Genomic DNA, 14,630 nt, shown 5'->3' with positions numbered 1-14,630 from the left:
TATTAAAGCATCCAAAGATGCATCAGGTAGCCATATAAATTTCTATTCTTTAAAAAAAGTCCTTTTATTTCCTTCCTGAAATAGTAATGCATGTCTCATATCCTCTCCTACTTCTTCCTTCTTGTCTGTGTTTTTTTTTTTCCTTATTCAGTAGCTTTTCGGTCCCTTCTCTCTATGCCATATCTCATTATAAAGTGTCCAGAAACCAAACTAGCGCAAGTGAAATGAAACATCAGTTTCTGTGGTGGCAACATGTTTTCTTTCTAGCTCTTTTTACAACTTCTACCACTCTTTTTTCAGGCATTTGCTGAATGTGCAGAAAACTAGCCCAGTTGCCAAATAAAGTGCGATCTATAGGGATATGCTACCCTAGTGATTCTTTTTGTATTTTTATCTACCTGGTTGCATATTGAGCATCTAACAAATAAACCTGTAGTTAGGTCCGTATAGTGTTACTTTGTAAATCCTAATTATGTTTACTTATGATTGGAATTCAAATTATTTGTGTTTATTAGCTTTGCTGTGTTTATGCCTGAAACAAAGGATGAATACAATTACTTTGTTTTCCTATTTTAATTGGAGGATATATAATCTACAATATTGTTTATCTGTTCTCTATTAAAGGTATTGCTATCAAAGAATCAGCAAAAGTGGTCGATCAAGCACAAAGGAGGGTTTTGAAAGGTGTTGATGATTTAGACTTCTTTATTGGGGATGAAGCAATAGAAAAACCAACTTACGCAACCAAGGTATTAAGAGAAATATTTAAAATAATTTTCTAATACTCTTTAGAAAGCATCAGCTATGCAGTAAATAGCTTCTGATGGATACTTTGTGGATAACTTTAATCTTCTTTATTGTTAACTGTATCTTATTGGAAAACAGGGTTTGTTATTATATAAGTTTGTTAACCTTCAGGAGCCTGTGAGATTTTGCAAAAAAGTATGTGAATATACATTTCTTTTGAAGTGAACTCAGAAGAGTCGGAAGTTGGAAGAGCAGGGAGGTAATCAGGTTGGTTCTTGTTCCTGGGCATCCCCTATCAGCTGTGTCAGAGCTGGGGGAACCTTTCATTTGCTTAGTACCTACACGTGGGGGGTGTTTTTGTTTGGTTGTTTTTTTTGTACTGGGTAAAATGCAATGTTGCTGTCCCTGCTATTCAAGGTCCACAAGAGAATCCGAATTTCAAACAGGTATCGGATTGGGGTAGGAAAAAAAATAACACAAGGATTTTAGATGTAGATCAGGTACTTCTACTACAGTTTAAAAAAACAAACAAACAGATTTTTCTTTTTAAGTTTATATTTCAGTTTATCTTTTGATATTTTCCTGCAACAGTGGCCCATCCGCCATGGCATAGTTGAAGACTGGGACTTGATGGAGCGCTTTATGGAACAAGTAATCTTTAAATATCTAAGGGCGGAACCCGAGGATCATTATTTTCTTTTGGTAGGTAAAAGTATGCCTTACTTATGAAATTGCTTAAGACTAGTAAGAGTAGTGTTGATTATGTAATAATTCTTAAGTATGAGCATGCTTATTTTGAAAACTGAACTAAATATAAATTACCTGAAACTTTCCTGGCCTGGCTTATCCCCTCCAGATTGTTCCTTTAACTATCTAACGATGTTAAAAGCCCAAGTGTCTGAACTGCAAACTTTTCCCTTTTTTATTATTTCCCCCCACAAATGCCTCTGTACACCTCCCTTTTTTAGTTAACCACTGAATTTAATACTGCTGTTACACATCATTATTAAAATTTCAAGTCGGTATTTCTGCATGAACAGGCACTTGTGCTTTTTTGACTTTATGTAATTGCAGGTACTTTTCTTTTAGCAATGATGCCACCTGGATGGTGTGTCTAGAGAATGAATTTTATTTCTCATTTTTCATGCAATTCAAAGGGTCTGAGTGTCATTTTTGGGCAGTTTAGATTGAATCGAGGCCAATGTTATTCTGAAGCCTCTGCTGTTCTCAGTATTTTATCTAAGATGTTGAAATAGGTGTTGTGTTTTAATGTGAAGTTTATAAAGGAAGTCTGGATTTGGAGGTCTTAGCTATTCTTATTAAAGCACACAAATAAAATCCCAAAATAGGTTGGAAGGGATCTCTGGAGGTCATCTAACATAACCCACTGCTCAAAGCAGGTTTAATTAGATCAGGTTGCTTGGCGCCTTGTTTAGCTGAGTTTTGAGTATCTCCAAGGATAGAGATTCCATAATGTGTCTGGTCCCTTTTCCAATATTTGACCACCTTCATGGTAACTTTTTTCCCTGATACCTGATTAGGACTTCCCACATTGCAATGTGTGTCCATGGCCTCTTGTCCTCTCACCTGAACGAAGAGTCTGGCTCCGTCTCCTCTGTTCCCGTCCATTACATAGTTGATGCAATGAAAGATTGATATTTTTTTTCAAATATTCTGTAATGCTATTCAAAGTGCTATTTCAGGGGAGAGTTAATAGTATGCTTGGTATTTTTATGAAAACGACAGCGTACTATTAATACACATTATATGCTGTTGCTAGCTCCTCTCAGTTAAGTAAATTTCTACAGCTGGTCGTAAGCTCTTGTTTTGTAGTAATTGCCTTCTGGAAGAAAAACTTTTTTTCTTTCTTTTTTTTTTTTTTAAATGAATGACTGAGAATTGTTTTTAAGTAATTAACATTCTTCAAATGTGGTGAACTGCAACTTTTGACTTTTTATATTGATAGTGCTTGATTCTTTCACTGAAAGCAAAAGTTATCACAAAAGAGACTATCAGGATATATTATTAAACAGTAATAGCTATTACATTTTATCTCACTTCTGTTTTTCTGTTTTCATACAAATCATCATACTTTTGCAGTGTGGTTTGCATAAATTCTGTTATTGTCAGAGGAGTTGTTAGATTTTCTGAATTGCATGATTTGCTATTTGCCTTTAAAAGCACCCTTTGCACATTACTGCTTTTACACAGCCTAGTCACTAAATGACTCATTTTTCAGAATTTATTTCTTGGTAATTTTTGAGAAATGTCAAATGTTTGGTTTGAATGTGAGCAAAGTTTTGTTTTTTGTCTGACAGACTGAACCTCCATTAAATACCCCAGAAAATAGGGAATATACTGCTGAAATCATGTTCGAGTCTTTCAATGTTCCAGGGCTGTATATTGCTGTTCAGGTAAGAGTAGGACTGTTGAAAGTAGGGCTACATGTTGAGCTAAAACTCAAGGGAGAAAAATTTCAGTATGAAAACTATGTTTACTCATACACTCATATGCTCAAACATCACTATGTTCGGAATACTTTTATGAATTTTCAGTCAGCAGTTTCACCACTAGATGATTGATGTGTGTTACCTTGATAGCGTGTTATCTAACTTCTGTTCTTCAGCTGTGTATATAAAAGAACACTAAACGGTAGTGTATAAAATCTGTGGCCTTATGAATACAAAACACTGCAATAATGGTGCTAGGCCAGGAACTGAATTCCTCTCACTATGAAGTAAGACAAGAGATGGTTGGTTGAACAGGGCTAGAAAGCATCAGGAACCAGAAGCTACGTTTATGTAGCCTTTTTTGTAAGCTGTTGTATGCATACATGTAATACTACTCAATCAGTTTCCATGCCATAAATTACCACGAGTGAATTGCAAATGCTTTTCATAAGCAACCTTTAAGAGGATAATTCTGACAACAGGTGTTTTTCAACAGGTAACGAAATTGGAAGCAAATTTAAACTTTTTTGTAAACAGGATTTAAGAAAAAGGTATTTCTTGTGATACGCTTAAATCTTTTTAGTTTAAGAAAACATTTGTTTTCATGGAACTCTAGTTTTAAGAGTATAATATACTTTGTGATAATATTTATTCATAATTTCCAGAATAGCCCAGAATCAGATTTCCACGGGAAATTTGTTGTGATTTGGATAAAAGGTGAAAGTATTAATGCAAAATAAAATACTAACCAATACCTAGAATACTGATTTGCTGGAGCCCATGAGAGAATGCCCTCAGATTTCTCTTAAGATTTTTCTTATTTGGTGATAGTGTTTCCCCCTGCCCTTCCCTCTGCAAATGCAGCCCCCTCATCCTTACCTAATTTCTGCAGGGAAAGAATATTCTTCAAGGTAACTTGTGTATGTGTCTTATTTCCAATCTGTTTACCAAGGTTTAATAAAAAATGTATACTATGTCCAAAAGGTGATATTTGTCGTAATGTCTTTTTTTCCTCTATTGTTACATGGGAAGTGCCAAAGAGTGGGGTTTTTTTTAGCTTTTTTTTTTTCCCCCTCAGTATGAAAATAGGTTTAATGCTAATCCTTCATAGAACTTTCATGTTGGTCTTTCCTTTGTAATTTGATGCTATCAAACTGTCAGAACAGCTTGCAATTCAGTTTTATTTCTGATGCTGGAAGAATGCTTGGATGGCAGCCGAGTTTTGCATTGGGTAAAAGGTGTAGCGCTTGTATCCTCAGCTAATGTACTTAGCGATTGCTTTTACAGCACTGTCAGGTTACAGGATGTTCTGCTTAGTTTTTATAACTGGATTTTATCTGTAAAAGGAGATTGAATGCTAGTAAGCTCCAGTGGTTTTGGTATCTTTACTTGTAACAATAATCTGTTGTAGTTAATAATTCTGTTATCAATATAATAGCAATATCAATTAAATAATCCTCTTGTCAGTACATTTGTATAATAAGTATAATCTATTGTGCATGGTAGTGTTTTTTTCTTTTTACACTGAACTTTGCTTTTTTTCTGATTAGGAAAAGAGCATTCCGTTCATGACGTATTAATTTCTGTGTGTATACAGTTTAAAAAAGTCCAGATGTTGGGATTATATTTGAATTTAGTTGGACTTAAAATGTTGTCTGTTCAGATGCTGTTGGGGGTGGTAGTGGAAGGTGGGATGTGCAGTCCAGTGCTGCTGGTAAGACTCTTCTTTGCGTGTGTTCTTTTGCAAGGCCGTCCTTGCCTTAGCCGCCTCTTGGACGTCAAGACAGGTAGGAGAACGGACACTGACTGGCACAGTTATAGACAGTGGAGATGGTGTCACTCACGTTATTCCTGTGGTAAGTACACATCAAAACTACAGAAACACCTTAACTGGAGGACAGTTTGTCCTGTAACTTCTCTGAAGTTTACGTTTCTGTGGAGGTATGGTTGCTTTGTATGAGGGTATTCTCTGACTGAATATAGCTAGGAATCACCAAAAATGTCGGGTAGTTTTCAGGGTTGGGTGTGTGGTTGCTCTCTGTTTGTTTCGTAGGACAGAGACTCTTGATGAACTCCTCTGCATGCTGAGGTTGGCATATTGTCTTCCCGTGATTCTTAAAAGACATGATTTGCAAGGCCAAGCTAAGTAATCCAGGAAATTATATTGCCTTATAGTGTTTTCAGTTTGTTTTGCCAAGAAGAGTGGATATGCTCTTTATAACGGTCAGCCCCAAAAGTTTGGGAATTACTGTTTAATTCATGTATAAAATAAAATACATCTGCCCTCAGACACTTGCGTTGTTTAGGGTTTCCTTCTATCTGTGCTCAATGTTTAGTAGTAGACTATCGTGCATCAGTGATGCAAGCAAAAAAAAATTTCTACCTGACTCAAAAAAAAAAACGTTAATAATGTTGAATATCTGTTCCAATATAACAGGAGCCTGAAAGCAAAAAGTACACTATTAAATAATTCACATTTACATTTGCATTTTAATTATAAAATTACTGTTTTCTCTGTATTTAAGAGTTCCCATTTACAAAGCTATATAGTTAAAATCTTACAAATGAAACATTTAATAGTGTTCTTATTCCGAGTAGTTGGAAATATGTCTTTCTGTCCATCCTTCCTTGATGAAAATAATGCACAGCTAGGGACCAGATGCATTTTTCTCCTCAAAGACCCAAGTTAGACTGCAGTTTTTACAGATTAAAAACTATATAAAGCTTTATTATGCCACAGTGACCTCAATTTTTTATTGATTTATTATACCAAATAGTAGCATTGATGATCAAAACTATGTTATAATGTGGCAGTTTCCTGCTAATCTTGGTGAAACATAGTGGCTGTTCATCTGAGATGGCTTTTTTCTTTTTAATTAAGACTTGGTAAAAGGTTGAAATTTTGAACCTTGTAAAATTAAACTATGGGGTTTTTCTAGTTGTACTTAGTGGTTCAAATTGCTATTTAAAACAATCGAACTTTTCCTGTATGTGTAATTTTTTAAAATTGAGTAACGAGTGTTTATTTTATATCACTTGAAGCATTAAGCTCATCTGTTAGAGTAACATTCCCTTGATTTTTTTTTTTTTTTTTGGAGGTTTTTCTACATGTTGAACAAGTTAACCACAATAGTATGCCACTTTAATTCTTATAAAGTAGATAAAGAGGAATTAACAAACACTTATCTCTATAATGAAACTGACTATAGTAATTTTTTATGACTTTGTGAACTATTTTCTATGTTAGGAAAAAAACTACTTTATACATATGTAAGGTACATAGGGAATTTTAAGCATTAGTGCAGTATCTGGATTCATCTGTTTGGATGTCATAGCTGATCTGGTGAGGTTGGATGCCAGTCTTGAACACTCTTGGTTTCTGCATTTAGAGCAGATGCTTTTAGTTGCCCAGATTCTGGCCGCTGAGATGAGTATGACTTACAAGACCGACAGATGAGTATGGGCCAGTCTGATGTTCTAAGCCGTTTTGGTTTATGTGCTGAARTAATGCATTTTCTCCCGGCTTTCAGAAAATAAATTTTGGTTCATATGGATTGTAAAGTCATAAGTGGCTGTTACTGTGGAACCACATCATTTATTCTAAAATAATATTGCATGATACAAAGTTCCTTGACCATTTTGTTAGGAGTAACCTCATTTAAAAAAGAAAATAAGGTCCAAAGACTAGTGAGCTGGCTCTTTGTCTGCGTTACGTACTAGTGACCTTTCTGGTCTTTTTAACCTTGTAAGAATCGTGAACCGAATGCAAGGCCACAAAAAAGAAGGGTGGAAGAAAGTAACAGCAGGAACAGCCTTATAGTTGTACTAGCAGACATACTACTGAGAAACACTTTAACAAGTAGAATAAGACTATTGATGAATTGGAGTTGTGGCAGTTCAATGAGCCAGTCCTCAAACGCTTCAACCTCGCAGTCATGGGTAGTGGGTAAGAGTTTACAGGCTCTGGGTCTTTCTCTTCCTCCCTTCTGAGTTGTGCTGAATGAAATTCCTGCCAATGTCTTTCTCCCAATTACTTTTACTTACAGGCTGAAGGATACGTGATTGGCAGCTGTATCAAACACATTCCAATTGCAGGGCGAGATATAACATACTTCATTCAGCAGTTGCTGAGAGAGCGAGAAGTAGGAATTCCTCCTGAGCAATCCTTGGAAACAGCTAAAGCAGTGAAGGTAACATGAATGTTGCAAATGTTTAGGTTGTCTTAGAGTAGAACTTTGTTTCTAAAATACAGTAATCTCTTAAAATCGTTACCTTTCTAAGTAATGTTGTTTTGTTTCTAAATAATATAAAAATGTTGACATTTATATTTTTAAGCTATACTGTTGGGTTACGCTTATATTAGCCTAGAATTTCAACCTTCCCTTATTTCCTCCCCCACCCCTCGCCACATTATTATTATTTTCATTATATTTGGTAGGAAACATTCTTGGTGGGATGTGTAATGTAAAGAGTTATAATTACTCTTTTATTTTTTCTGAATGTTGCTACTTTTTTTTTTTTGTAGTACAAAGCTATTCTAAAAGGTATTCAGCTTAAAGTACGCTTAAACCCTGTTTCTATGGCAATTCTTCAATATACTTTAGAACTCATTTCTCATTACCATAGAACCTTAGAGGAAAAAACAGAAGAAAAACAATTTAGCCCAGCAAGATGTGCTGCTTTCAATGCTGCACAGAAATGACGTGTAGTAGCAGAGCCATTATTTAACAGTATATGGTAAATGTCAGCTCAACCATTTTTGAGGCCTATTCTGTATCTGCCAATTTCAAACTTTTATTCTTAAAGATTCAAATTACTACACAGTTTTAAAGTTCATACCATGTTTTCTGCTATACTTAAGAAGATACTTATAACTACACATATTTAATTTTCAGGAACGCTTTAGTTATGTTTGCCCTGACTTAGTAAAAGAATTTAACAAGTATGACACAGATGGTACGAAGTGGATTAAACAGTATACTGGAATTAATGCTATCTCAAAGAAAGAATTTACCATTGATGTTGGCTATGAGAGATTCCTGGGGCCAGAGATTTTCTTTCATCCTGAGGTAAGTTGATTTGAATGTTTTCACTTTTTGTTTTAGGTACATTTTAATGGTAACAAATTGTATTTGTAACTTGCTGAAGAAATAGCTATCCTGATTTAAATTTCTCTCTGTTTACAAATAAATGCCAGCTATTGTTATAAGTCAGTGTGTTTTCAATTCTTGATTGTTGATAATATGCATACAAATTTATAACTAAACACAGCATGATATTTGGAACTCTTAAATGGATTACTTAAAGCATATTTTCTTCTTGCCTTTTTTTTTAAATAAATTTCTAGGTCTCACCAAATTATTTCCTGTTTCTACTTGTCTGTTTAAATGTCAAGTTTCTAAATATGCTGTCCTCTTGCCTCTTTGTACAGTTGGTCTTACTCTTGTCTTCAATGTTGAGAAAAAGTAAATGGGATTTTTTTTTTTTTTAATATGACTCCTGGAGTGTAATTTGATTGTGAAGCAGGAGTCCATAATTTGACCCTGAAGTTATTTGTGCAGAGGGTTTAACTGAGGTAGTACCTTGGGCTTTTTTTTTTTGGAATCCCTCTACATTCTGCTGTCACACCTTTTCCTTTATGTTATGTTAGACTGTTTTGCTGCAGTGCTCAGCATCTGAATAGGGTGTGTATTCTTTGATCCGTTACAGTTAACGAAGCCTATAAGAATAGCTGGCAAAATAGATACTTTAGGTGTATTATCCTTTCAAACTTTTCTAAATGGCAGCAAAAATATCTAACATATCTATTTCCATTATTACTTTTTGCTACATCTCTAGCACAATAGGAAAGTTCCTTCTCTTCCCCCTCTCTTTTTTGTCCCAGCATTTTGACTTTTCTGTTTTTGTTCTTGATTTTAGTTTGCTAATCCTGACTTTACGCAACCAATCTCAGAAGTAGTAGATGAAGTTATTCAGAATTGTCCCATTGATGTTAGACGTCCTCTGTATAAGGTCAGTAGTTATAATGTTATATATTTTTTAAATACTTGTTTTAGAAGGATTCTGCTTTATTTTGAAATAGATATTGGAAATTCAGTTTAAAAAACAAAAGAACTTTAAAAGCAGAAGCCTTCACCAGCTGTTTTTCTGGAAATGCGTCCAATATGCAAAAGGCTTTATGTTGTTCATGTATGTTTTTTTCAGAATGTGGTGTTTCATTACTCGGATTCTATTTAAAAGAAAGAAAAGGAAAAGGGATAAATCTGAGTGAAAGGAGGGGGATGTAGTAAGATGTAAATGGTTTTTAAAGCACAGTCAATTTTAATGTGACAACTTCTTTGTGAATTCATAATCTGTCACTTCTAGATAATTTAAAACTTACAGTAAAAACATACCTGTTAACTGTAATTTTAAGATTTATATTTAGAATTTAAGAACTGGATAAGGTTGGAAACCTACATTTCCAGAAATGATTAATAATTTTTGTAACTGCCTTGATGTCTTTTAAAGAGGCATGGTATTGGGAGCAATAAATGTGTGTCCTGGACTATTTTAAAATTGGAAGGTGCCATCATGCTGCTACTGATATGAGTAGCTATTGCCTTTGACAGTAGCTGTCAACAAGAATTGACTGGTAATTAATTTTAACTTTTTTTTAATATATGTACATATTCAAAACAGAATATTGTCCTCTCTGGAGGCTCAACCATGTTCAGGGACTTTGGTCGCCGTTTACAGCGAGACTTAAAAAGGACTGTTGATGCCAGACTGAAACTTAGTGAAGAACTTAGTGGTGGCAGACTGAAGGTGAGTTCTTGTAGCCAATGCACTTAATAAGCATTATTCCCTGCCTTATTAATTGGAAAATGTGAAAATAACATATTGCAGTGACATTGTTTTTTAAATGAAAATGAAGTTTCAAACAAAGTTCTAGAAGCTTTACAGAGATTCATATATTGTGGTGAACTGAAGACTAGTTGTGGAAGACGTTATATAGTGCTTTCATTGTAGGATGCTACCATACTCTGTCCCCAAATATGCTCTTGTGCTGCTGATCCACTATTATTGATATGAACCACAAAAATCTTACCTAATAAAAGGATAGGACTTACACTTATGATGTAAAAACAGTTGGTGAATCTCTATTTTTTTTTCTTTTATGGGGGGAGAAAAAAAGAAAGAATTAGTTGCAAATCATCAGTTTCAGGGGGATTTTTTGTTTGTTTTTTGTTTTTTCCTTCAAAAAGATGTTGGTAAGTTAGAACAAGTTCAGTATTGAGCCACCAAATAGGCAGGGGATGGGAGCACTTGCCCTGTAAGGAGAGGCTGAGGGAACTGGGCTTGTTTAGAGAAGAGAAGGCTTTGGGGGGATCTAATAACAGCCCTGCTACCTCGGGGGAGGTTTTTGAGAAGATGGAACCAGACCCTTCACTGTGTGCGTAGTGGAGCATGAGAATCAGTGGATATAAATTGAAACAAGAGAGATTCAGCCTGGATATAAGGAAAAACATTTCACCATGGGAATTATCAAGCATTTGAACAGGTTGCCCAGAGAGGTTGTGCAGTCTCCATCCTTGGAGGTTTTAAAGACCTAGCTGGATATAAAACTGAATAATGTGAATTATCCTATGAAATCACTTCAGATTTTCACTGAACTGCATGATCGTTATGTTCTTTCTACTTTTGACCTCTGATCTAATTTTTGTGGATTTTTTTTTTTTTTGAGACTGTATGTGTAACATCTCTGCTGATGTCTTTCATGTTGTGGTTTTCTTTTAAGGCAAGACTGAAGTGATTTCCTCATTTATTTTTACATGATAATCTAGGTAGCTCAAACAATTCTCATAGTATGTCATGCTGATAACTCTGAAATTTCAAAGTTGTATACAGTTCCCTGGTTCAAATAATGTTGTTTAGTCTCAGTTCTCCTTACTAGATAGTCCCTTACCATTTAATAAGAAAATAAGGTATGAATAAGGAAATCTGTGATTCTTCCTTCTTAAGAGTACTAGATACTGGAAGTAATCACTGTCTTGAATTTTGCAGATGTAATGTAAGTGATTGATTCAAATTATTTAATATGTTTGAGCAGGCTGTACTGCACAGATGAATTATTTCTTGCTGAAACTCCGTTATATACCCTGCCACTTTTGATAAGCACAAGTTAGGATATAGCCTTTTGTAACCACTCCGGTTGGTAGGAATGAAGGCTTGTGTGGATAAAGAAGGAAAGGGGCTAACTAGAATGAACATTGTAGTTTGGAAAAGCAAAACTGTGGCTGTATTGATTCTAGCTAAATTCTCAATTGATCTGCAACTAATGCTTTATTGTGAAATTTAAAAACATGTTAAATTTGGAAAGGGCTAAGTGTGCGTCTGTTCTTACAGTTATGTAAACAGTTCCTCAAGAAACTCAGCAGAAAATTGAAGGTGGATAATTGGAAAATAGGGTAGGGGAGCTCTTGGGAGAAAAGTGACTTGAATGCAAGTTTATCCTTTTAATACCTGCTCAAATAGGTAGCTCTTACTTGCTGATTAATCACTTATTTCTCAGTCTGCCCTGTACAAGTAAAAATTTGGTAGTAAAAGTGTGTATTTGCGTATCTGACATTTAAGAAAATATTAAATTATGAAAATAAGGCTTGGAATATACACTTAATGTCACCAGCAAAAGTGAATTTTAATGTATTCTTCTCTCTCTCTTTCTCTTTCTCTCTCTCTCTTTTTTTTTTAATAGCCTAAGCCTATTGATGTTCAAGTCATTACACACCATATGCAAAGATACGCTGTTTGGTTTGGAGGATCAATGCTGGCTTCCACAGTAAGTTGGCTATAAAGTTGAATGTGTTTTAGTCCTTCTGAGTATGCTTTTGGAGTTTTCTTCTCTCCTTTGCTTTAAATGCAGTTGGAGAATCTCCGACAGCCCTCAGACATAAAATATATCCCCCCGCTTTGAGTTTTTTCCATTAGACTTTAAAAACTTAAATAGGCAAATGAAAGTGGAATTACACTTTTCTGTGTGAGAATCTTCAAATGTAGCATTTTGGTTTTGTGGCAATATATGTTGTTTGCATCAGTGTTTAGCTATGATGTAATACTGATTTCAGGGTTTCCGAATTATCTATTTATCTTTTTTTTTCCCTGTTTGCAACAGAAATGTTTATATTGTTAAAACAAGGTACGCACAGCACTGACTAACTTATTTTCTCTTTCCTTTTACAGCCTGAGTTCTACCAAGTATGCCATACCAAAAAAGATTATGAAGAGATTGGTCCTAGCATCTGTCGTCACAACCCTGTGTTTGGGGTCATGTCTTAAAGCTGACCTTGGAGGGGTCAGGGTTAGGGAGGTGGGGAGAAGAAGGAATCTTTCTGATTACTTGTTTGTCTGATGGCCGGTATTAAGATAACAAACATGACTTGACAATAAGAAAAAGACCAAACACAATTAAACAGGATTATTTTAATAAGTGTCTCAACATGCGGATGTAGTGGAAAGCCAAAATGATTGTTTTTTCTTTAGATTGGTTATTTGAACCTGTGCGTAACAAAACAAAAAAGTGGATTTTAGTTCTTTCTGTGCCCTGATATTTTGTATATTAATGAATTATCCAAGATTTGATGGGATTTGGCGATGTGTAGATAGTCAGCTCTCTAACGCTTCAGTTGCACCCTTTCATGGGTGCAATGCAGGAGCTTGTTTATATTTCATACTTTTTTATACTTTGAGGAAAAATATGAATTAAAGAAACTAATATTTGAGGAAAAAAAATTACCAGTCACCAACTTAAAAGTAAATTTAAAAACAAGTCATATGACTCATGCAACTAGTTCTTGCAAATTGTGACCAATCTAAATCCTGGGTTCCATACAATACGAGTGCTTTTGGAACTGAGAAGCTAGTATCTTGGATTAACCAATGCCTGCTAGTGCTTTCTGATTACTCGGTGCATTTTCATTCTATCTCTTGCTTTAAAAAAAAAAAAAAGTAAAGACAAGACTGTTGGACCAGTATTGCAGTTCTGTAGTGTCATTTCTAATTAAAACCAAATGATCAGGTTATCAAAATTGGTGTATTTAAAGCCTAACACCATTCCAATAAAGGCACAAAATTTCTTTTTATATTTGTGTCAGACTTGTTAATCTCATTACATTGGAAGTTCCTACATATCCGCTATGGTTTTTGAACAGTAAGATTGGTTGGTAAGATAGATATTGTTATGTGCATTGTATAAACTGAAGTGTGAGATGTTTAGAACTGCAGTTTATATGTTCATCTAGATAGCACTATAGTACTTATGTAGATAAACCTGCCAACATCTCAATTGTTAGGTTTCTTCATCTACTACTTCCTTCTGTAACTTTGGGTTTTTTTTCCACTTTCTTTTCAAGTGGTGGTATAGAGGAGACAGCATTGCATTTTAAATCTTTGTTTTTTTTCTGCAAGAAAATACCATGTAGATAAAAAGTAAAGTGAAAATGTTCCTTTGCATTCTTTCTAGAAAGAAAGCTTCGTGTATTGAATGGAATTATTTGCAATTTCTGTTAATATTTGATGATAGCAATCTCTTCTTCAGACTTTTCTTCTGAGCTCACAAATGTAGTTAAATTTCTTTACATAGAAGACTACAAGAGGGAAATCTCTTGGCTTCTTCTCCTGAGTTGAAAACAGATTCCTCAGGTTTTTTTATGAAGGGAAGCTTATTAATTGCCAGAGCTTTCAGTTACTTCAAAGCATGATAAATGAGACTCCAAAACAAGGATAAATACGGAAAGTTATTTTTACAGCAAGCATTATAAAACTTCATGCTGGAATTGAATAAAACCTTGGTGCAAACAAGAAAATGTTAAATAATTTTATTATTGAATTATGTTATTGATCTCTCCTGACCGATGGTGTATATATTTATATTTTGTGTACCTAGCTTTGAGAGTTTTCCAAATAGTGGCTTTCTGAGTTGTAAGTAAGGCTGACTGATTCATGTGATGAGACCTATAGGCAAATAGGTGTAAAATACAGAGGTTAATTTAAGCTGTGCTTTTCCAAGAATCCTCCAGTTCTGCAGCTGTATCGTGCTCTAGTAACTGGATTTCCTGATATACTTCAATGGCCTGAATGTAAGGCAAGGATTTTTTTAATTTTTTTTTTTTCCTGGAAATTAGGGTCTTAAAAATGTGATTGAAAAATTCATTCCTGGTACATAGTTCATAGCTTAAATGGAGCATGTGGCAAATTCTCAGGGTACTACTGCAGGAGAATCCCAGCCAAGGACAGTTTGAGGTGCTTCTGCAGGGCATCATCTCCCTCCTCTGGTAACGTTATGCTTCAAACAGCAGGTAAGAGTGTGTCTTCTCCATTAGCTCCCACATATGCAGAAAATGCTGTTGGGTACTCCTTGGTGCCTTGCATTTTGTGACTGAACTTTCAGAAAAT

The 14,630-nt window shown here is 34.8% G+C and overlaps 1 protein-coding gene across 1 annotated transcript in view; it reads left to right on the top strand.

Annotated features, from left to right (window-relative positions):
* ACTR3 (ARP3 actin related protein 3 homolog) overlaps window positions 1-13,318 on the top strand; it is a 35,140-nt gene extending 21,822 nt beyond the window's left edge. Inside the window, exons 3-12 of the mRNA XM_026089014.1 lie at window positions 625-749; window positions 1,339-1,449; window positions 3,066-3,161; window positions 4,946-5,053; window positions 7,244-7,387; window positions 8,093-8,266; window positions 9,117-9,209; window positions 9,879-10,004; window positions 11,935-12,018; window positions 12,420-13,318. Of these exons, the coding sequence (XP_025944799.1) occupies window positions 625-749; window positions 1,339-1,449; window positions 3,066-3,161; window positions 4,946-5,053; window positions 7,244-7,387; window positions 8,093-8,266; window positions 9,117-9,209; window positions 9,879-10,004; window positions 11,935-12,018; window positions 12,420-12,515 (1,157 nt within the window). The 3' untranslated portion in view covers window positions 12,516-13,318. The remainder of the gene's footprint in view (window positions 1-624; window positions 750-1,338; window positions 1,450-3,065; window positions 3,162-4,945; window positions 5,054-7,243; window positions 7,388-8,092; window positions 8,267-9,116; window positions 9,210-9,878; window positions 10,005-11,934; window positions 12,019-12,419) is intronic.
* The last annotated feature ends 1,312 nt before the right edge of the window (window positions 13,319-14,630 follow it).

The sequence above is a fragment of the Apteryx rowi genome, unplaced genomic scaffold (genome assembly GCF_003343035.1).
Source record: "Apteryx rowi isolate R43461 unplaced genomic scaffold, aptRow1 scaffold_8, whole genome shotgun sequence".
NCBI classification, from domain to species: Eukaryota; Metazoa; Chordata; class Aves; order Apterygiformes; family Apterygidae; genus Apteryx; species Apteryx rowi.
This window is presented reverse-complemented; position numbering and strand designations above follow the sequence as displayed.